This window comes from Nipponia nippon, unplaced genomic scaffold (assembly GCF_047370975.1).
Source record: "Nipponia nippon isolate SJK-2023a ecotype South Korea unplaced genomic scaffold, ASM4737097v1 scaffold_19, whole genome shotgun sequence".
NCBI classification, from domain to species: domain Eukaryota; kingdom Metazoa; phylum Chordata; class Aves; order Pelecaniformes; family Threskiornithidae; genus Nipponia; species Nipponia nippon.
Window position 1 is genome coordinate 2755098 of NW_028262335.1, and position 16501 is coordinate 2771598.

At 61.5% G+C, this 16501-nt stretch overlaps 1 protein-coding gene across 12 annotated transcripts; it reads right to left on the minus strand.

Annotated features, from left to right (window-relative positions):
• Positions 1–460: 460 nt before the first annotated feature.
• Positions 461–14772, minus strand: TMEM51 (transmembrane protein 51). 12 transcript variants are annotated; one of them, XM_087755531.1, is made up of 4 exons: positions 14749–14772; positions 3052–3509; positions 2085–2228; positions 461–1673 (listed from the first exon to the last, which is right to left on the minus strand). In XM_087755531.1, exons 2-4 carry the CDS (start codon positions 3390–3392, stop codon positions 1262–1264), a joined length of 897 nt encoding a protein of 298 aa, XP_087611657.1. In that variant the 5' UTR covers positions 3393–3509; positions 14749–14772; the 3' UTR covers positions 461–1261. The 12 variants fall into 12 exon arrangements, with proteins under 12 accessions (XP_087611657.1, XP_087611665.1, XP_087611662.1 ...); XM_087755539.1 differs by lacking the exon at positions 14749–14772 and adding an exon at positions 12795–12809; XM_087755536.1 differs by lacking the exon at positions 14749–14772 and adding an exon at positions 12445–12572.
• Positions 14773–16501: the final 1729 nt, after the last annotated feature.

Here is a 16501-nt window from a genome sequence, read left to right on the forward strand (position 1 = left end):
GATGCAATATGAAATCATAACTAACGAGACAAACTGTTACGTGGATTTGCACCAGCATCTCTTCTTTGCCTTCGTTTTGGTCACTTGCACTCCTCTCGTACGTACCTTATACATCAGCCACGTTGCCAAGTCAACCTCGGGTGAACGGTCCTTACCTACATCGAAATCGGCATCGTCCCAAGAAAGCCGCAGCCGTATCGGCAGCCCAGAGGCAGAGGGCAGATGGGCCATGCTGACGCCAGCTACGAATTCGTGCCAGATGCTGCTCTCTGCCCACGCCATCACAATTCAGACCGTTCGAGGGAGCCCGTGGCTGACCGTGCTGACGGACTCCTGTCGATGGCTTTGCTGGAAGCCCGGGAGCGGCGTCCACCCTAAAACGGCCGACTGCTTTGATACCGCTCTGGCTTGCAAACCTTCGGGAGGGCCAACCGCGCACGAGCGCACACACACACAAGCGCAATGTACAAAATATTTATTTCAAACAGGTCTGCTCGCACAGCACGCTCAGCAGTCGGTTCACCCTGCACACCTGCCGGCAGCGGTGCGCTCGCACAGCTCCCAACCCCCACTTGCCTCCAGCAGACCGTCCCTTCGCATCCGAGCACAAAATGCAGCACCGAAAGCTAGCGAGGCGACAAATCCATCCTCTCCCTGAGGAGCACAGGGCCCCTTTCATCCCACTTCCCACCAGCCAGCACAGCCCTTGGCAGGAGCTGGGTTCTGGGCCACCCTGGGCCACCCCCCCAAGCCCAGAAGGGAGCGGGGGACAGCTGCAGGGCTACTCTGGCACCGCGGTTTCCCTTACTCAGAAGCAAAAGGACACCCTAAAAAAGGAACGTCTCCCTTTTCCACTTGCAAATTCCTTGCTCGCTCTCAGTTTGGTGGCTTGGAACAGTCTTGCCGGGGGCACGGGGGAGAGGAGGCAAGAAGATACGTTGGGTGGTCCTTGCGTAAAACACCACAGACTGCACTTGCGGCGCTTCCAGCCTTCATTGACTTCCGAGCAGCAGACCTATCGGCGTTCGGGTGTCTTTCCCCACGGTCTTTTGTCAACCCCCGTCCCGGGGAAAGCTTGTCCTGTCCCCGTGCCGCAGCGCTACGCACCCATCGTGTCCTCCGCATCGCAGCTTCCAGGGAGCCCTGACCGCTTCTGCGCCCACAGACCGAGCCCCTCTTCGTGTGGTTGTTTTAAAAAAAAAAAAACAAAAACAAAAACCCAAACCAAAAAAACCCCAGCAGCATCACAGGTTCCTCGTCTTCAGGACATTTGCTGGCTCTCTGGCGCTTTCTCCAGGATCTCCTCGTACTTGGGCGGAGGGGTCAGCGGCTCTATCGTGATAGGGGCGGTGCTGTTCCCCTCTGCGAGGTTCAGCCTGATGTCCTTCAGGTGCAGCTTCTCCGACTTGATCCTCCGGACCTTCAGCGGCTTCAGGCGCTTGCTCAGGCGCGAGCTGGGCCGGCCGGGCTGCCGCTCCGTGCCGGGCTCTGCGCCGGCGGCTCCCGGCGGCTGGGAGCTTTCGTCGAGCCCCGTCAGCGATTCGTAGGAGGGCAGGGAGACGCTGATCCTGTGGCTCCTGTCCGAGTCTCTGGGCTCAGAGTAGCCCACGTTCATCACCTCCTCGTAGCTGGGGACATAGTACTGGGAAGACACATCTTCGTCCTCTTCTTGACTACAAGGGAACAAATTAGGACTATCGATAGCACATCATTTCAGCTTCACTGTGGGTAGGGGGTGGAGAGCCGAGAATAAAACCATAAGACCACCTCCCCACCCCCCCAAACCTTCACAACGTCTTTGCCCTTCTACATGATACACCGGTTCCTTTGCGTTTGACAGAACAAGCCACAGCCCCGCCTCTATTCAGGCACGTTTCGCTTTCCTTGCGGCATACGTCCCTCTCGGATCACCCCTTGCTTCCTTTGCCCACAGAACCTCTTGGTCTACTGCACAGCAGTGATTTCTTCCCCCAGCCAAACACCGATTTCTCTCCTCCCCTCTCGACGCTCAGTCAAAACACATTTGAAAGGGACATCACCCCTCTGCCTTTGCCACGCAGATGTCGTTCGGGTTGGGTATCTACCTTGAGTTTTTCCGCAAAGACGTTCTGCTCGGCAATCCTTTACCATCTATGCCACAGGTGCCTGCACACATATACTTGGCGTTTCTTTGGCATGATGATGTTACCTTTACACTCTCATAGGGAAAACCAGTTTTCTGGGCCGATCTGCACACAGAGTGATTCCCTGCAGTCACCGACGGCAGCTCTCCCCCGCAGCGTTCCCGAGGCAGCAGCCAGCAGATCCATCGTCTCCGCCTGCCCCCTCGCACCCCACCTCGTCCCAACGCCCCACTGCCTCTCTCCGCACAGGCACAGCCCGCACCGAGGACCGCGCCGATTCCCCAGGCCACCGAGACGGCCGAGGACTTCACCCGCGCCCTTGTGTTTGTTCAGACCGCGCCTGCTGCAGCAGCAGCCTTTGCTCTGCTCGTCGGAGTTCCCTGAGCAACCAGGAGAGCCCTGCAGACTTTCTCCGGGTCAAAACTCCATTTCCAGCCACTGCCTACGCTGCTGCAGCCGCCACCGAAAGGCTGCTCGGCACCTCCGGCTGCACCTGGTGAGATAGCCCGTCCTACCTCTCCTGCTCCTCGCCCGGCTTGCCTGGCTTGCAGCAACGATCCCCCCCCTTCTGCGTTAACCATTAACCACAGCTCCCAGCGTTACCTCTCAGCGTGCTGCTTGGGGACTGACCGAGCCAGGAGCGGCACGTCTCAGCAACGCCAGCTTGGCCACGGCTCCGTCTAGACCCCGGCTTACATGCAAACAACGCTTCCTTTCACCTACAGCACCACAAATACAGCCGGCATCGTTCCTTCCTGATCTCTAAAGGGTATTTGACCCCTGAACCGTGAGACGGGCTTGCCTTTATTTTAGCACATGCTGCTATCAGCCTTACTCTCTGTGCTCCTGACCTCCTCGAGGGAGAATAACGGCTTCTAGTGTCGTGCCTACGCTCAGTCCCGCTCCCTTTCTCCCCAAAAAGGCTCACCTGTCCTCCTGGTGCGAGGGCTCCGCAGAGGCTGGGTGCTGCACGCAAGCAATGTCTTCGCTTTGCCTCTTCTTGTCCCGGATATTCAAGCAGATGGAGAGCAGCAGCAGCAGCACGCCCGCTCCCACCAACACGTACGCCACCGAGAAGGTCTTGCTCTTCAAAATGCCTCCGGAGCCGTGGTCGGGCTTGCTGCTGTTCCCGGCGTGGGCGGCGGGTTTGTCGTCAGGGCTGAAGCCGGGGACGAGGTTCCAGACGGCCATGATGATGCCGAGGACGAGCATCCCCAGCCCGATCGCCGTCAGGGCGTAGTGCGAGCCGTTGGCCCGAGACTGGGCCATCGCTCCTGCTGCTGGCTGGCCGGCCGGGCTGCCCCCACCTTACAGCATGGCTCGCGTCGGGGCGGCTGCAGGCCTGCTAGCATGCGTGCGGTCCCCTCCCACGGCAGGCGGCAAGCTCTGCGAAGAGAAGGAAAGCGATGGTTAGTGCACGGCGGGATGCAAAGCCTGGGCAGCTACCGTTTCGGTGGCCACAGTAACATCGTTTTATTCCGCTAATGCTGGAAACCTAATTCCACCGCGCCTACGGAGAGCACGTCAGGACGCAACACGGCAGTCGGCAGCAGGACCGTAGCTGACCCTTTGCTACTTTCTCCGCTGTAATATCCAGCAACCTTAGGAAAGAACAGAATTACTAACGTTTGCTGCGGACTGAGATTAACCATCCTTGGGAGCCCGATAACTGACTGCTTCACGGCACCAAAAAAATTGCCCCCCCCCCAACTTCACTGCTTATAGAAACGCTCCCTGCTTTACGGAGCTCTGCTGCCTTAGACAAAGAGCCACTATCAATGCGAACCACCCTGAAACCGCTCAGACACAAATCTCTAGCGTACAACTTCTCTTTTCCCCCTGCTTCAGATGGAGCAGGGCTGCTTGCGGCGCTGGCTGCCTGCCCTACAATGCCTCCCTACCCGGAGAAGAGAAAGCAAAACTGCCGCTCTCCCAGCCAAGCCACCCCCGCGGCTTCCCCTGGCCGCTGCCGGCAAGGGCTGCTCCGACAGCGAGCCCTCGGCACAGCCCCGCGGGCCCAGTGCTCACCCACCCCGCAGCAACGCACGCTGACAGCGAGTCCCCTGCCTGCATCCCGCTGACAGCGGCGGGCTCGGGGCCGTCCGAGCCCTGCTGGTCCCGACCAGCAGGGCCACGGGTGGGAACTCCTCCTCCACCGCCTGGATTGAACGTCTGCGTTTCCTGAGTCGCCAGGACCTGATGTGCTCCCTTTCCAAAAATAAACACAGGGAACCACATCTCCTGGCCGCTCGCCCCCCTGACCTTGGGCTTGCAAAGACAGCGGCTGCGAGCACAACCCCTTCCTGCAAACCACGGGCGAGTCACTCCGATCCCTGCAGCAAAGCTCCCCCATCTCCACCCCAGCGAGCCTTGCAGCAGCCTCCCAGTTTTACGCGTGTGCCAACACCCACACGCAGCCCTGTGAACGTGCCCCGGTATTCTCCTTTCCTCCCCAGCCCTGGCTTCTCGACGCTTGTTTGCTCCATAAGTCGCCCCGGGCTATGCTGTGCTGCGTGCTGCCTCCGCGTATGCCCTCGCCCTTCAGCACGGCCGTCCAGTTCAATGGTCCCAAGCTTCACATTTGATTGTTTAGCTCAAGCGCGAACCTAGTTCACAGGGTCAAGGGCCTGAATAAACTGGCATTCCCAGAAAACAGACCAGCTCCAGCCGCTTACAGGATAAGACACGCACGCAAGCCCAGAAAGGAGAAAGCTGCAAAGCAACTTCCCCATCGCAGCCCACTCGCCGTCCGTCTGTGCCCCGGCGCCGCTTCGGAGGCTCACCGAGGGATGTCCCTGCCCCATTAGGCGCAGCCCCGGCCCCGCACGGGCGTTGTTGGCCTTCGTGCAGATCCGGGGAGGCCTGGCCGGGGTTACCGGGTGAACACAAGCTGCCAAGCCCTGCCCGACGGGAGCTGCCGGCAGGCAGGCAAGGGCAAGCCCTCCGTTCCCCACGGCACGGCTCAGCACCGAGCCCAGCCCTGCTGCCGTGCAGCACCGTCTGCCCCTTGGGAAGGCATCCTCTGCCCGCCTAACCTGCCCTCAGCTTTAATTCGGTCCTAGCAAGCAGCTACTGAGGATGGGGCACACGCTACATCCCAAAGGTCCTCACCAGCGTCCCGAGAGCCACCACCACTCGGCAGCCCATCCTACCTGAGCGCTTCGGAGCCTGCGACTGCCAGTCCCAAGAGCGGCCTCTGCCCTCCTACACAAAGTCTTTGCTCTCTGCCTGCCTGCCAGCCCGTGCCCTGCCTGCCCCTGCCAGCGGGGCACAGCATGCGCTGCGGGGATCGACGCCTCTGTCGAGCGCTGTCTCCATCCCACGCTTCCCAAACAGCCCCCTCTGCTCCAGAGAGCACCTGCAAACTCCCCGCACGCTCGCCGTGCCGTGCAGGCTCAGAAAATCACGCACAAGGCAAATTGCATCACGCGTCCTCGTCCTTCGTCCACCCTCTGCTGCATCAGTCCCCGCTCCCGGCCGCGCCGGTGATGCCCGAGCCTGTGGCGAGGGCCACCGAGGCTCTGATTTATCTGCACCCCTGCTTCTCCGTTTGGGTCTTCCAAACTCATCCGTATGGGCGGCCGTTGGGTTTTTCCTGACATATTTATCCAAAGGGGCTCCCGTCTCCCTGCTATTTGGCAGCGTTTCACAAACAGACATCGGCCAGAAGAGATTTCACTTGCAAGCTGCTGTCACGGCTTTGGGGCAGGGAGATTGCGCTGCACGCATGGTGGGCACAGAAAACACGCGGGGCTGGTAACGTTTACATGTGGTGTCTAAACCTCCGTGCCCATTCCCCATCTCTCTGGCTTCCCTTGGGCACCCCACCCCTGGAAGCAGACCGGATTTCAGCTTCTCCATCATCTCTGCGCCTGAAAGTTTCACGCAGATCCCTCACTGTGCTGCCCTGCAGCCCAGGCAAATCAGCTTAAAGCAGGAGACTTGACCTACAAGTCTGTCTCTCCATTGAATTAGCTCTCCTTTTGGCTTTCCAGAGCGCGCTCCTATCGCTGCTTTAGCAAGAACCCCGGTGCCCCGACGTCGGGGGCCGGAGCAGGGAGCTGCTGCTGTCTCTGTCTCGGGTCCAGCATCCATAGCGCTGCCTGGAGCAGCGGGGGCAGCCCCGCCGAGACGGACACCGGGCAGCACGGTGAAAGGGTGCTGTACCGGGGAAGCCCCAAACCAACCACTGCCTGGCCCCAAACACCTTGCTCCGGTACTGCGTCGCCAAGGCGGCATCTGCTGCGGCCGTCCCGACCAGACCGGGTGGAGCAGCACACATACACATATCTGCCGTCCTGCCAGATCCACCAACGGAGAAATTCCCTGCTCTGTGGTTGCACTGTTTAATAATTTCTACTTTAATTTTTCCTCCACAGTTTCCCCCAATTTGTTTACCAAAACTGCTCCAGAGCACTCTCCTACTGTGCAAAGCCCCAAGCACCCAGCCCGTACTCACCGCCCTTACACCATGTCAGGCAAGCCCGCTCTCTTCTTGCCCCCCCAGCTCACCGGTGCTGCGGAGCCGGGGCTCCCGTTGCCAACCTCACCGCTCCGTCAGGCAGGCGAGTGGCAGCCAAGCGCTCCAGCCCCCGCCTGCCCACGTCTTCTTCCCTCCACCCGCGGCACGGGGTCTTCCCTGCAGCCAGACCCACCTCCGTCCCACGCACGCCTGCGGCCCTGCGCTGTGCTGGCAATGATTTATACCAGGATCTCCGAATCATTAAACTGCACCGGCGCAGCTGCAAAGCCGGGAGTACCCACGCCTCCTCCAGGCTCGGCCGGGCTTCCCGCGCTTCTCACCGGCTCCCTGCAGGCTGCCAGAGCCAAGGGATGCTTTTTGTGACTTCTCTTGGGACGTTTCCGACTGTTACTTCGGCACGGGAGGACTCGGGGTAAGCCCCTTCTCAAGCACCACACGCCAACACGCCTGAACGCACCCCGAAGGCTTTTGGCACGGGCACGCAGGCGGGGCGGCAGCACATAGCATCTTCCCTCCGCGACAACGGTCCCGCCACGGGGACACAGACCCGCCGACGGAGTCAGCCCCGGATCGTGCTCCACGCCTCAGCCCTCCCGGGGAAACGCCAGCCCCGTCAGGGTGACTCACGAGGAAGCACGACACCCATCACTGCCCACGGCGGCACCCACGCTCCTCTGCCCTCCGCAACCTTTGGATTTTTCCCCTCCCATGACATCACCTCCCCGCTCACGCTCCAGCAGCAACACCTTTGTCACGGGATCACGAGAGATGAGTCTGCAGTTCGGGGAACGGGTCAAACCCCGACGCAGTCTCAGGGCACGGGACGAGCTCACTCGCGCTGAGCTCCAGGGCTTCCTCGCTCCCAAGGAGGAGCCGGAGCACGATGCGCAGCTCGCAGCGCGCCACCACGGAGCGACACGTCCCCTTGGAGCCTGCCTCCAAAAACCAGTGTGCGCCTCCAGCGCCAGCTGTAAAACACAAGACTCATTTTCTGGAAAATTTGGAGGGGAAAACAATCTTTTCTCCACACATCCAAGGAACTGAGGCCCCACTGCATGTTAGCTTACATCAGATGACCAGAGCCACAGCTCCCCCTCTTCCCAAGCTGCTCCCAGGGCAGGCGGCGGTTCAGCACCCACCCCTTCCCCAGTCCCAGCCACGAGGTCCTCTGGCTCCTTTCAACAGCAAACCTCAACGCTGGCGATCGGTTGCTCATGCGCGGTCATTTCCAGAGAGCTTTACGCCGTCTGGAGGTGGGCCTTGAAGTCCTGGGGCTTCGGCCCCAGCCCTGGGTCGGGTGAGATGATCAGAGACGGGGGTAACACTGAGCCAGGCCGGGCTTCACCCCTCTGCCCGGCCCCGGCTCCAGGGGACAGACAGCCCCACATTAGCTCCTCCGCAGCAGCGCCAGCATGCGAGGCGTTACCTGCATCTTCATGCTTACACCCTGACAGCCTTCTCATTAACCTTCTTCCCTGCTCATCGGTGACCGCAGCGCGTCCTCACAAGCTCCTGCTCCGTAACCATTCCTGCAGCGGCAAGAACCTTGCATGGAGCCCTCGTTACACAAGGGCTCAACCCACCAGCAACGCCAAACCCCACGCGCAGTCAGAAAACCAACAGGTCGCGATCAGGACTCGGGCAATATTTGCTCTTTTTTTTGGCCCTTCTCGCTGCCCATGTTATACCTGCCCCCACAGCAGAGATGTTTCTGGCCAGATGCAGCTCAGGGGATGCGGGGAACTCCCCAGCCCCAGCGGGGAAGGCGGCGAGAGAAATGCCCAGAGATGCCCAGCTGAACTGGGAAAAGCAGCGTTGCTGCTGATTCGGCCGGTTCCTGTTTATTTGGACAAATACCCAGCCCGCTTGAGAGCATCTCACCAGGGAATACAGAGACCTGGCGGGACAGCCCCCGCAGACCGTCAGGGCTTTCCCACATTTTGCTGCTTATCCTTCCTGCCAAGAACGCACAGGAATGCACCCACATTCGTTGCTCTTTGCGTTCTGTACAGACGTTTCGAGAGCTAGTGCACCACCTCTGCTTATTTTATTTTTACCAACTCCTCCTCGATTGCACTCTTGCAGACAGCACCAGGCGAGCAGCAGTGTTTTCTTAAAACTCCACACAAGGCGCTCCCCCCCGTCCCGCTCCGGCGCCAGCCCACCCGGAGGGGAGCCCAGGGTCCCCGGCCCCGGCCCTGCGGCTTCCTGCAAAACAAGGGTGTCACGGGAAAGCAAAGGCTGCCCGGCCCACTCCCGGGCTCAGGATGCTGCAATCCGCCCGGCCGGCCACCGCAGCCATGCTGACGGCTGCAGAATAACAGCAACGGGGCTCGCAAAACGCCCCATTTGCACAACACGGCACCCGGCCCTTCTCCGGCTGAGGGCATCTGCCCCCACCGCTGCCTCCTTCCTAACTCCGGACACAGGCGGGTGATCAAGTCGCCGCCAGTTTCGGAGCTGGCACGGATCACACAAGCTACAGTAATCGCATCCCCCGAGCCTTATCCGTCACTACGCAGCAGCCAGCCATTAGCTTGAACTTTGCCATCGAGGTAGGGGAAACTGCCTGCCAGCCTCTTTTTCTCCCCATAATTTCATTACGGCCGTCAGAGCACTACTTGCTACAAACCAGTAACGGACTCGGACCACGAGTCCTTTTCAATTTCTATTTAAGGACGCTGCCGTGTATTCCTAGGGATAACGCTGCCGCAGCCACCGAGACGGCGAGCCCTCGCCGCGTCCCAGCCCGCTGCGTGAGCGGCATCCCGTGGCTTTTCCCCAGCCTGGCTCGCACACGTAGCTGGTGCCAGCCAAAACCACCGCCCGGCCAGGCTCTGCTCACCCCGAGATGGGGGGCTTTGGGGCGTTTGCTTCTCCTCGGGCTAAAAAAGGGAGCTGAATTGCTAGCCTACCCTGTGCACCAAGGCCTGGGAAAGCACGCCAGCCTGGGAAAATCCCAGCGCTTTGACTTTGTCTCCTTCCTGCTTTCCTTTTGACTCCACTTTGCACCTTTGTGTTTGGTTTCAGTTGATTCTCTTAATTGTCATTGGCTTTTTTTTTTTTCTTTTTTTTTTATTTTTCCTATTCTGCTGTTTCCTGCCGTAGATAAAGCCATTCCTCCCAGCAGCCTTCCCATGGTTTTTGGTCTGTGGCCTCGCCCCGTCTCCGTGCCAGATAACACACACTCCTCCGGGGCCTTTCAACGCTGGCAGACATCATCCATCTGCCCTTCTGATGCCTGCCGAGGCCGAATCCGCCATTCCCGCTGCCTCGGAGCCCTTCCCAGCCCTCCTAGAGTGCTTTCAGCAGCTCCTGTCACACCACGGGAGCCTCTGGAGCCTTATCTCCCCTCCCCAGGGCTCCGCTGCTGCAAGCCACTAACCCGGGATGCCACACTGCCATCGGCCTCGCCAGCGCCACCTTCCTCATCCTCAGCCTGGGTTTTCAGCAACGTCCTTCATCTCGCTGCGCCCCGACACAGCATCCCCTCTCCCGGCGCTTTCCAAACAGCCTTCGCCAACGAGCAAGACCCCCAAACAAAACCTGCTGCAGACGGCAGAGAGGAGCCAACGGGGCAGAAAGGGAGAGACGGGCGACACAGGGCAGGGACGGAGCCGGCCCAGCAGCCCAGCGACGCGCGGCAGCCAGGCACAAAGCAGCAGTGCTTAGCCAGCCGGCCACAGGGGCTTTGATAGGGACGGAGGTTTGCCGGGGGATTACGCCGCTGCACGCTACCCGCGCAGCTCACGCAGGATATTCAGCTGCTTTGGCAGAGCCTCGACACAAGTTTCTGCCTCAGAAATACGCTGCGAACAAGAAACGCGTTGGGGAGACAGACACGTACCTGGGCTGCCGGAGGGATCGCTCCGCCAGGGCTCTGGCCGGGAGTGCCAGCAGACAGCCCTGCCCGGCCCTGGCCTCCCAGGATCTCCATGGGAGCGTGGCTGCGGGCAGTGCTGCGGCGCCGAGCTATGCTGAGCGTCACCGACACTCAGCTATCTTCAGGGCATCGACAGCCAAACATCCCTCCTTCCCCAGGCACTTCCCTTCCCCAGGATTTTCTCACCCGTGTAATTACCCACAGATAAAATCAAAGGCATCTCACGTACTTCCGAGTCATTTTGGTTGAGGGCTGGGTTCAGCATCCCCACACCCACGCGTTCCTCGTTGCCACCCGCGAGGTTTCCCTTTCTGGCCATCACGCCGAGATGTCCAGCGCCTTGGACGGCTGCAGGATGCTCAGCTACCTCACAGAGCGATGCAACGCTGCTGTATCCCACTGAGCAGCGGCCGACGTCTGTGCCGGAGGAGCTTTAAGGAGCCTGAAAGCCCACCGGTAGCTGAAAGCCGGGACCAAACCTCCTGGTGCAGCTTCATCTCACCCAGGCTCCGCCACGCAAAGTCGAGGGCAGCCCGTCACACGCGGGCTGTGCTCGCAGAGCCGCTGATTTCTGCTCCCGCGGCCGTGCTTCCCAACAAACCCAGCTACGCCGGGCTCGGAGACGCTCGCCCCCGCCACATCGCCTCCAAAAAGCCAATACCGGTGTCTTTGCAGACGACCGCTTCGGGACCCGCTGCCGAGGGCGGGTGCTGCTCCCCCAGGCCCGGGGAGCCTTAGCAGGGTGCAGGCGACCCTCGACACGGGTTTCCCTCGCAGGCAACCCCCACCAGCAGCGAGGCACCCCAATCTACTGCTATTGGGTGGCCTGTCAATCCCGAGACAGCCCGTTTTCAGGTCAATACGGGGCAGACGCACACCGGCATCGCACCCAATGCACACAGACGTGCAGAGCTGGCTCGGAAGGAAAAAATCAACCAGGCAGAGCTACCAGCAGAAGTCAACGAACCCCCCACCCCCCCCCAGCAGTTACTCATCCCAGCACTCCCAGCCTGGCGAGGTGCTGTGACAGAGGCCACGCTTCGTGCGGGCTCCCCTGCTTCCTCCCCTCCCAGCCACCAGCACCGGGCTACCGAAACTCGCAGCCCCCGAGAAACACCCGCCTGCCGGGCTTCCCTACCCGACCTTGCCTTCCAAACCCAGGGATACGGCGATGCTTCCCGTGCCCGTCGAGACAATACAGGAGTTAATCATCGCAGCAGGCAGAGATAGGAACTCCTACAATAATCGCGACTACCGCGGCCCGCGTACCCCACACCGGCAGTGCAGGAGGGCGTGCCGCCCCGGCACACACCTAGGGTGACTAACCACGCACGCCGGGGGCCGTGGCTCCACCAGCTGCAGAACACCCGCTGCCATTGCTAACTCGCTTTCCCGGTGGGATTTCTTCCTAAAGCAACACTCGGGAGATGTTCGCAGGTTTGCCAGAGCCCTTTAAGGCTCCAAGCCGCTCTTTCCTTTGCCGTACTGACGGGATAGCAAGAACTGAAACCCTGCTGACTGGCGTTCAGTTCACAAACAGCCCAACACGGACCAGCCCTGCGCCGGGTTCCTTCTCTTTGTCTTTGTTTGCTTTCCAAGCAGGCACCGTCCCTTACACCTCCCCAGGGACTGACGCCTTTGAGCGATGGCGATCCGTGACTGCCCGGCCGTGCCGCCAGCCCTAGGAGCCGGCCGCAAAGACACCGGTGGGTTTGGCGCGGGGCTCGTCTCGCACCCTTCCCTCCTCTCCACACCGAGCCGTCCCAAAAGGACGGCTCCTCTGCTCCCCGCTCTTAGGAAAGCCGCCCCGGTACCCGCCGACGGGGCGCCCCAAGCCCACGCGTCTCGAAGGGGCGATGGCAGGGACGGACCCCCACGCCACCGACGCCCCGACCCGCCGCTGCCCGCTCGCCGAAGCCCTGCTGCGGGCAGCTTCTCCCCGGGGCCGCTCTCACCTTTCCCAGCTCGGGCTGAGCTCCGGCCAGCGGCCAGGGCCCCCTCGCTCCCCTCGGAGACCCCACGGCCCCCACGCCGGGGGGCGCCCAGCCCCGCCAAGCTGCAGGACTACACCCAGCCGGGTCCTGCCCCCCGCCCTGGGTCCGAGTCCAGCCTGGTCCTGCCCCTTGCCCTGGGTCTGAGCCTGCCCCGCTCCCGTCCCCTGCCCCGGCGGGACCGAGCCCAGCCCGCCCCGGTCCCGGTCCCGCTCCCCGGCCCGGCGGGACCGAGCCCGCCCCGGCTCCCCGGCCCCGCTCCCGTCCCTCCCCGGGGCAGGGGGTCCCACCGCCCCCGGCCGGGCCCCACGTACCTCCGGCGGCGGCGGCGGCGGGTCCCAGCCGGGCCGGCCCGCCCTGCCCTGCCCTCCCTCCCGGGGCGGCGCTTGCGGGGCCCGGCCCCGGCGCCGCGCTCCCCGGCTCCGGCCCACCCGCAGCGGGAGCCGGGGCTGGGAACCGGGAGACCGGAGAGGGGGAGAAGCGGGGAAACACCTAGAACCGGCGGAGAGCCCCGGGCCGGGCTGGCAGGCGGGCAGGGGGGCTGCGGGGTGCAGGCAGGGGGGGTCCGGGGTGCGGGCGGCCTCTCCTCTCCCTTCTTAAGCGCTTCCAGCCGCTCATCTCCCCGGCTTTTACCCGGCTGTGGGCAATTACAGACCGCACACAGCCCTGCAGACTCGACCCAAAAAGAGGCAGAGGAGGATTTGCTCTCCTGGAAGCCCTTTACATCGCATTAGCCTGGCCGGCCTCTCCTCCATCCCCTCTCCGGAGCTGTGGTTTCTTTCGCTTTTTTCTAAAAGTTCTCAGAAAGCTGGGGGGGAAACTGCACAGGCTTTGGTTCCCCTTCTCCAGGAGGTCTGCGCTTCCAGCGACAACGAGCTTAGTCAGGAAAGCCATGCGCTGTGGCGGCAGCCGAGCAAAATTTGTTCCCTTTCCCACGGTAGTTGCGCACCGGGGTGCGAAGGGGACGGATTCCAGCCTGCCTGCGTCCCGGGGGTCCCTGCGCCCCAGAGGCTGCTCCTGCAGCGCTTCCTTCCTGCAATTCCTACAATCCGTCATGCACCATGTAAAAATGATACGGTTTTTCTGCACCTCGTCCCAGGCGGGGGTCACGGCTGGGGCCGCGGGTTGTGTCACCCGCTCCAAGCAGGGTCCGCACAGCGCTCCCAGCAGGGTCCGCACAGCGCTCCCAGCATCACAGCCCCCATTTCTAGTTTAAAAAGCAGCTTCCGAGGCATCTGCGTTACGAAACCGGCTCGTACCGACGAGCAGAGCCTTTCCTCAAACGAGCGGTTCTGAGCGCTGATTGCAGAAGCCCCGTTTTGAGGAACCACAACCGCTCGGGCTCATCGCTCCGTTCACCACGGCAAAGCCAATATCCCCACAAAGCCGAGCTCGTGTTCCCAACGAGCCTGGAAAGCCCTTTTATCCGGCCGCTGCCCTCTAGAAACGTGCCCTGTTAACCGCCCGCTCGCGGGGAAGAGCCGTTCCGGGTACGGCCCTCACCCGGGCTGCTGGCCCCGTGCCTTGGCCTCGTAGCCAGACAGTCCCGTGGTTTCCAGGCTGAACCGCAGGGACCGAGCCGCCGGCTCCTGCCCCCTCTTTGGTGGGGCGTTACTAACGAACAATTAACAGCCGCGGCTATGCACGGGGTCGTTGGCTACTCTGGGGCACGGAAGCGGGGAACCTCTGCACAATTCTATGCTACGATGCCACTAAGCAACCCTTCCAGGCAATATCCGGACGATAATTACAAAACTGGGAGCACGCTCCCTAAGCGGCGGCACAGCGGGGGCAGCTGGTGGCCGGGCATCGGCACGGGCCGTAGCTGGGTTCTGGCAAACCCCTCCGTAACTAATGCCGCATCCAGCGTCACCTCTCCCCGGCTGCCATCCCAGCAGCAACCGGGACTTGCGTTTTTGCAGGCCCTTCTCGCACCCAGCCTTAATACTAAGCACCACCAAGGACTCAAATTCTGTCGGAGATTACACTCAGGGTGAGTTTTCCCGACCACGAGTGAAAAAGCAGCGTTGCTACGCTTGCTGTACCAACCACTGCAGTTTTCCCCGGCCCTGAAGCCCTCTCAAGTCCTCGCGAACGCAAAAGCCATCAGAAACCCAGCCCAACTTGTCCCATCCCCTGGCGTGAGTCAGCGTGCCGCAGCCCTGCCTCGGGGGCACCGGGATGCCGGCTGGAAACCCCAGTTTCCCTGCATCTCTCCCCACCAGCGCAACCCCGCAGGGAGCCCGGTGGTATTTTCCACTGCCTCACCTGCCCCGGCTCCTCCTCCCGGTGCACGGCAGCCCTGCCCTTCCCCGCTGGCGATACCTTCCTTCTCTAACCAAAGGCCACTTTCAAGAGCCGTGCTATAAAACGAGAAAAAAAATTAACTACATCTGCATATGGGGTTTTTTTCCCCTCATATGGATTGTTTTGCATTTTCAGGCTTGGCCGCCGGCTCAGGCAAATTCCCCCCGGCTCCTTCCCCTCCCCGCAGCACATTTCCATACCAAACACAAACCTGTCCGCTCGAGCAGCTCCATCAGTCGGTGGCTACAGCAGGTTATCGACTTCTCGGCAGGTTAGCTGCGAGAAAGCAAGGGAAAAAAGCACTTCAGACAGCGGCCGTCACCGATCCTGCGCGGGGAGAGCCCAGCCCGAGCCAGGTCACCCACCCTGCCGAGGGGCCCTGGAGACCGCGAGCACAGAGGGGACATTCACAAAGCCGCTCCTCGTGTTCCCGCTCTGCAAAGCTGAATATTGGCCAGAAACGGCCTTTTCCACGGCAGCGGGGCCGGGCGAGCCGGAGGCGGCTGCACGTTTCTGCGTCGCCTTGCTCGAGCCGTTTCGGCTCTCCCTGCACTCGGTTGTTCCCTTGGGAGCAGATTTCTCTCTCCTCTCCCCTGGCGCTGCCGGCCCCGGCTGCTTTGCCCACCTTTAAATGAAAGGGGCTCGCTCGCACCCCTCAGAGGGCAGAGCCTGGCCGGCTGCTAACGCCCCTGCCTGCTCTGCCACGCGCTTTGCTGTGGGCTAATGCGTTCACATGCATTTCTTAGGCTCCTTTGCCTTTCTAGCTTTAGTAGCCATCCTGGCATGGGCATTTATCTGAGGGCAGCTCGAATCCTCCCCTCGGTAACACACACTGCTCGGTCCAGGGCGGGCTGGTACCTCTCCAGGGTGTTTATCCTGCCAAATATATGGGATAAAGCCTTTGCTTGCACAGAATCGCCAAGGAGGACACAGGAGCCCCAGCGGGAGCCATCAGCAGGCAACAAAAGGGCCTTTCAGAGGGGCATTTCATGCCCTGGTGCTTGCAGGAGATGCCAGGCACTCGTGTTACTCTGCCTTCGTGGCACAAATCGGTCACCAGCCGTTTTCCCCTGCTTTTTTCTGCCCAAAGGAAGGTGCTCAACACGTACGCTAAAGTCACCGCTGCAAAGCCCAGCCCAGAGCGCAGCCACGTCCCGGGATTCCTCCGAATCTTTCCAACAGGGAGCCAAAAACGCTGCTCCGGGTGCCACGCCGCTCCTGGGTACCGGCAGCCAGATGGCTTGTCCTGAAAGAGGAAAAACCCGTCCATTTGAGTCAGGTCAGCAGAGCCGCCAGGTTATGTATGTGTACGAATACAGAGGGTTATTTTTCACAGTTGTTTAGCACCAGAAACGCAACACAGCTGGGGCGGGGAGGATGCTCAGGCCTCCCCAGTCCCACAACCCTGGAGCCACCCCCTCCCCTGACCTCCAGCCTGTCAGGAGCGGGGAGGTTTGATTTTCCCCCTCCCGGGATGGGGGACAGTCCCGTCCCGGGCACTCGCACCCCGCCGTGGGAAGCGGGTCGCCAGCTGCGGGGACGGTGAATTTCTGCCCAAGGCCCGCAATGCTGCGCCAGCAACCGGCACAGGAAAACCAACCGGGGGGCGCGGGGCAGCCCGAGTACCGATCAAACGATCGGCTGTGCTAATTAAGCATCCTAACGCTCACGCGAAGCGCGGGCCAGCACGGCCGCGTTGCACAGACCCAGGAGC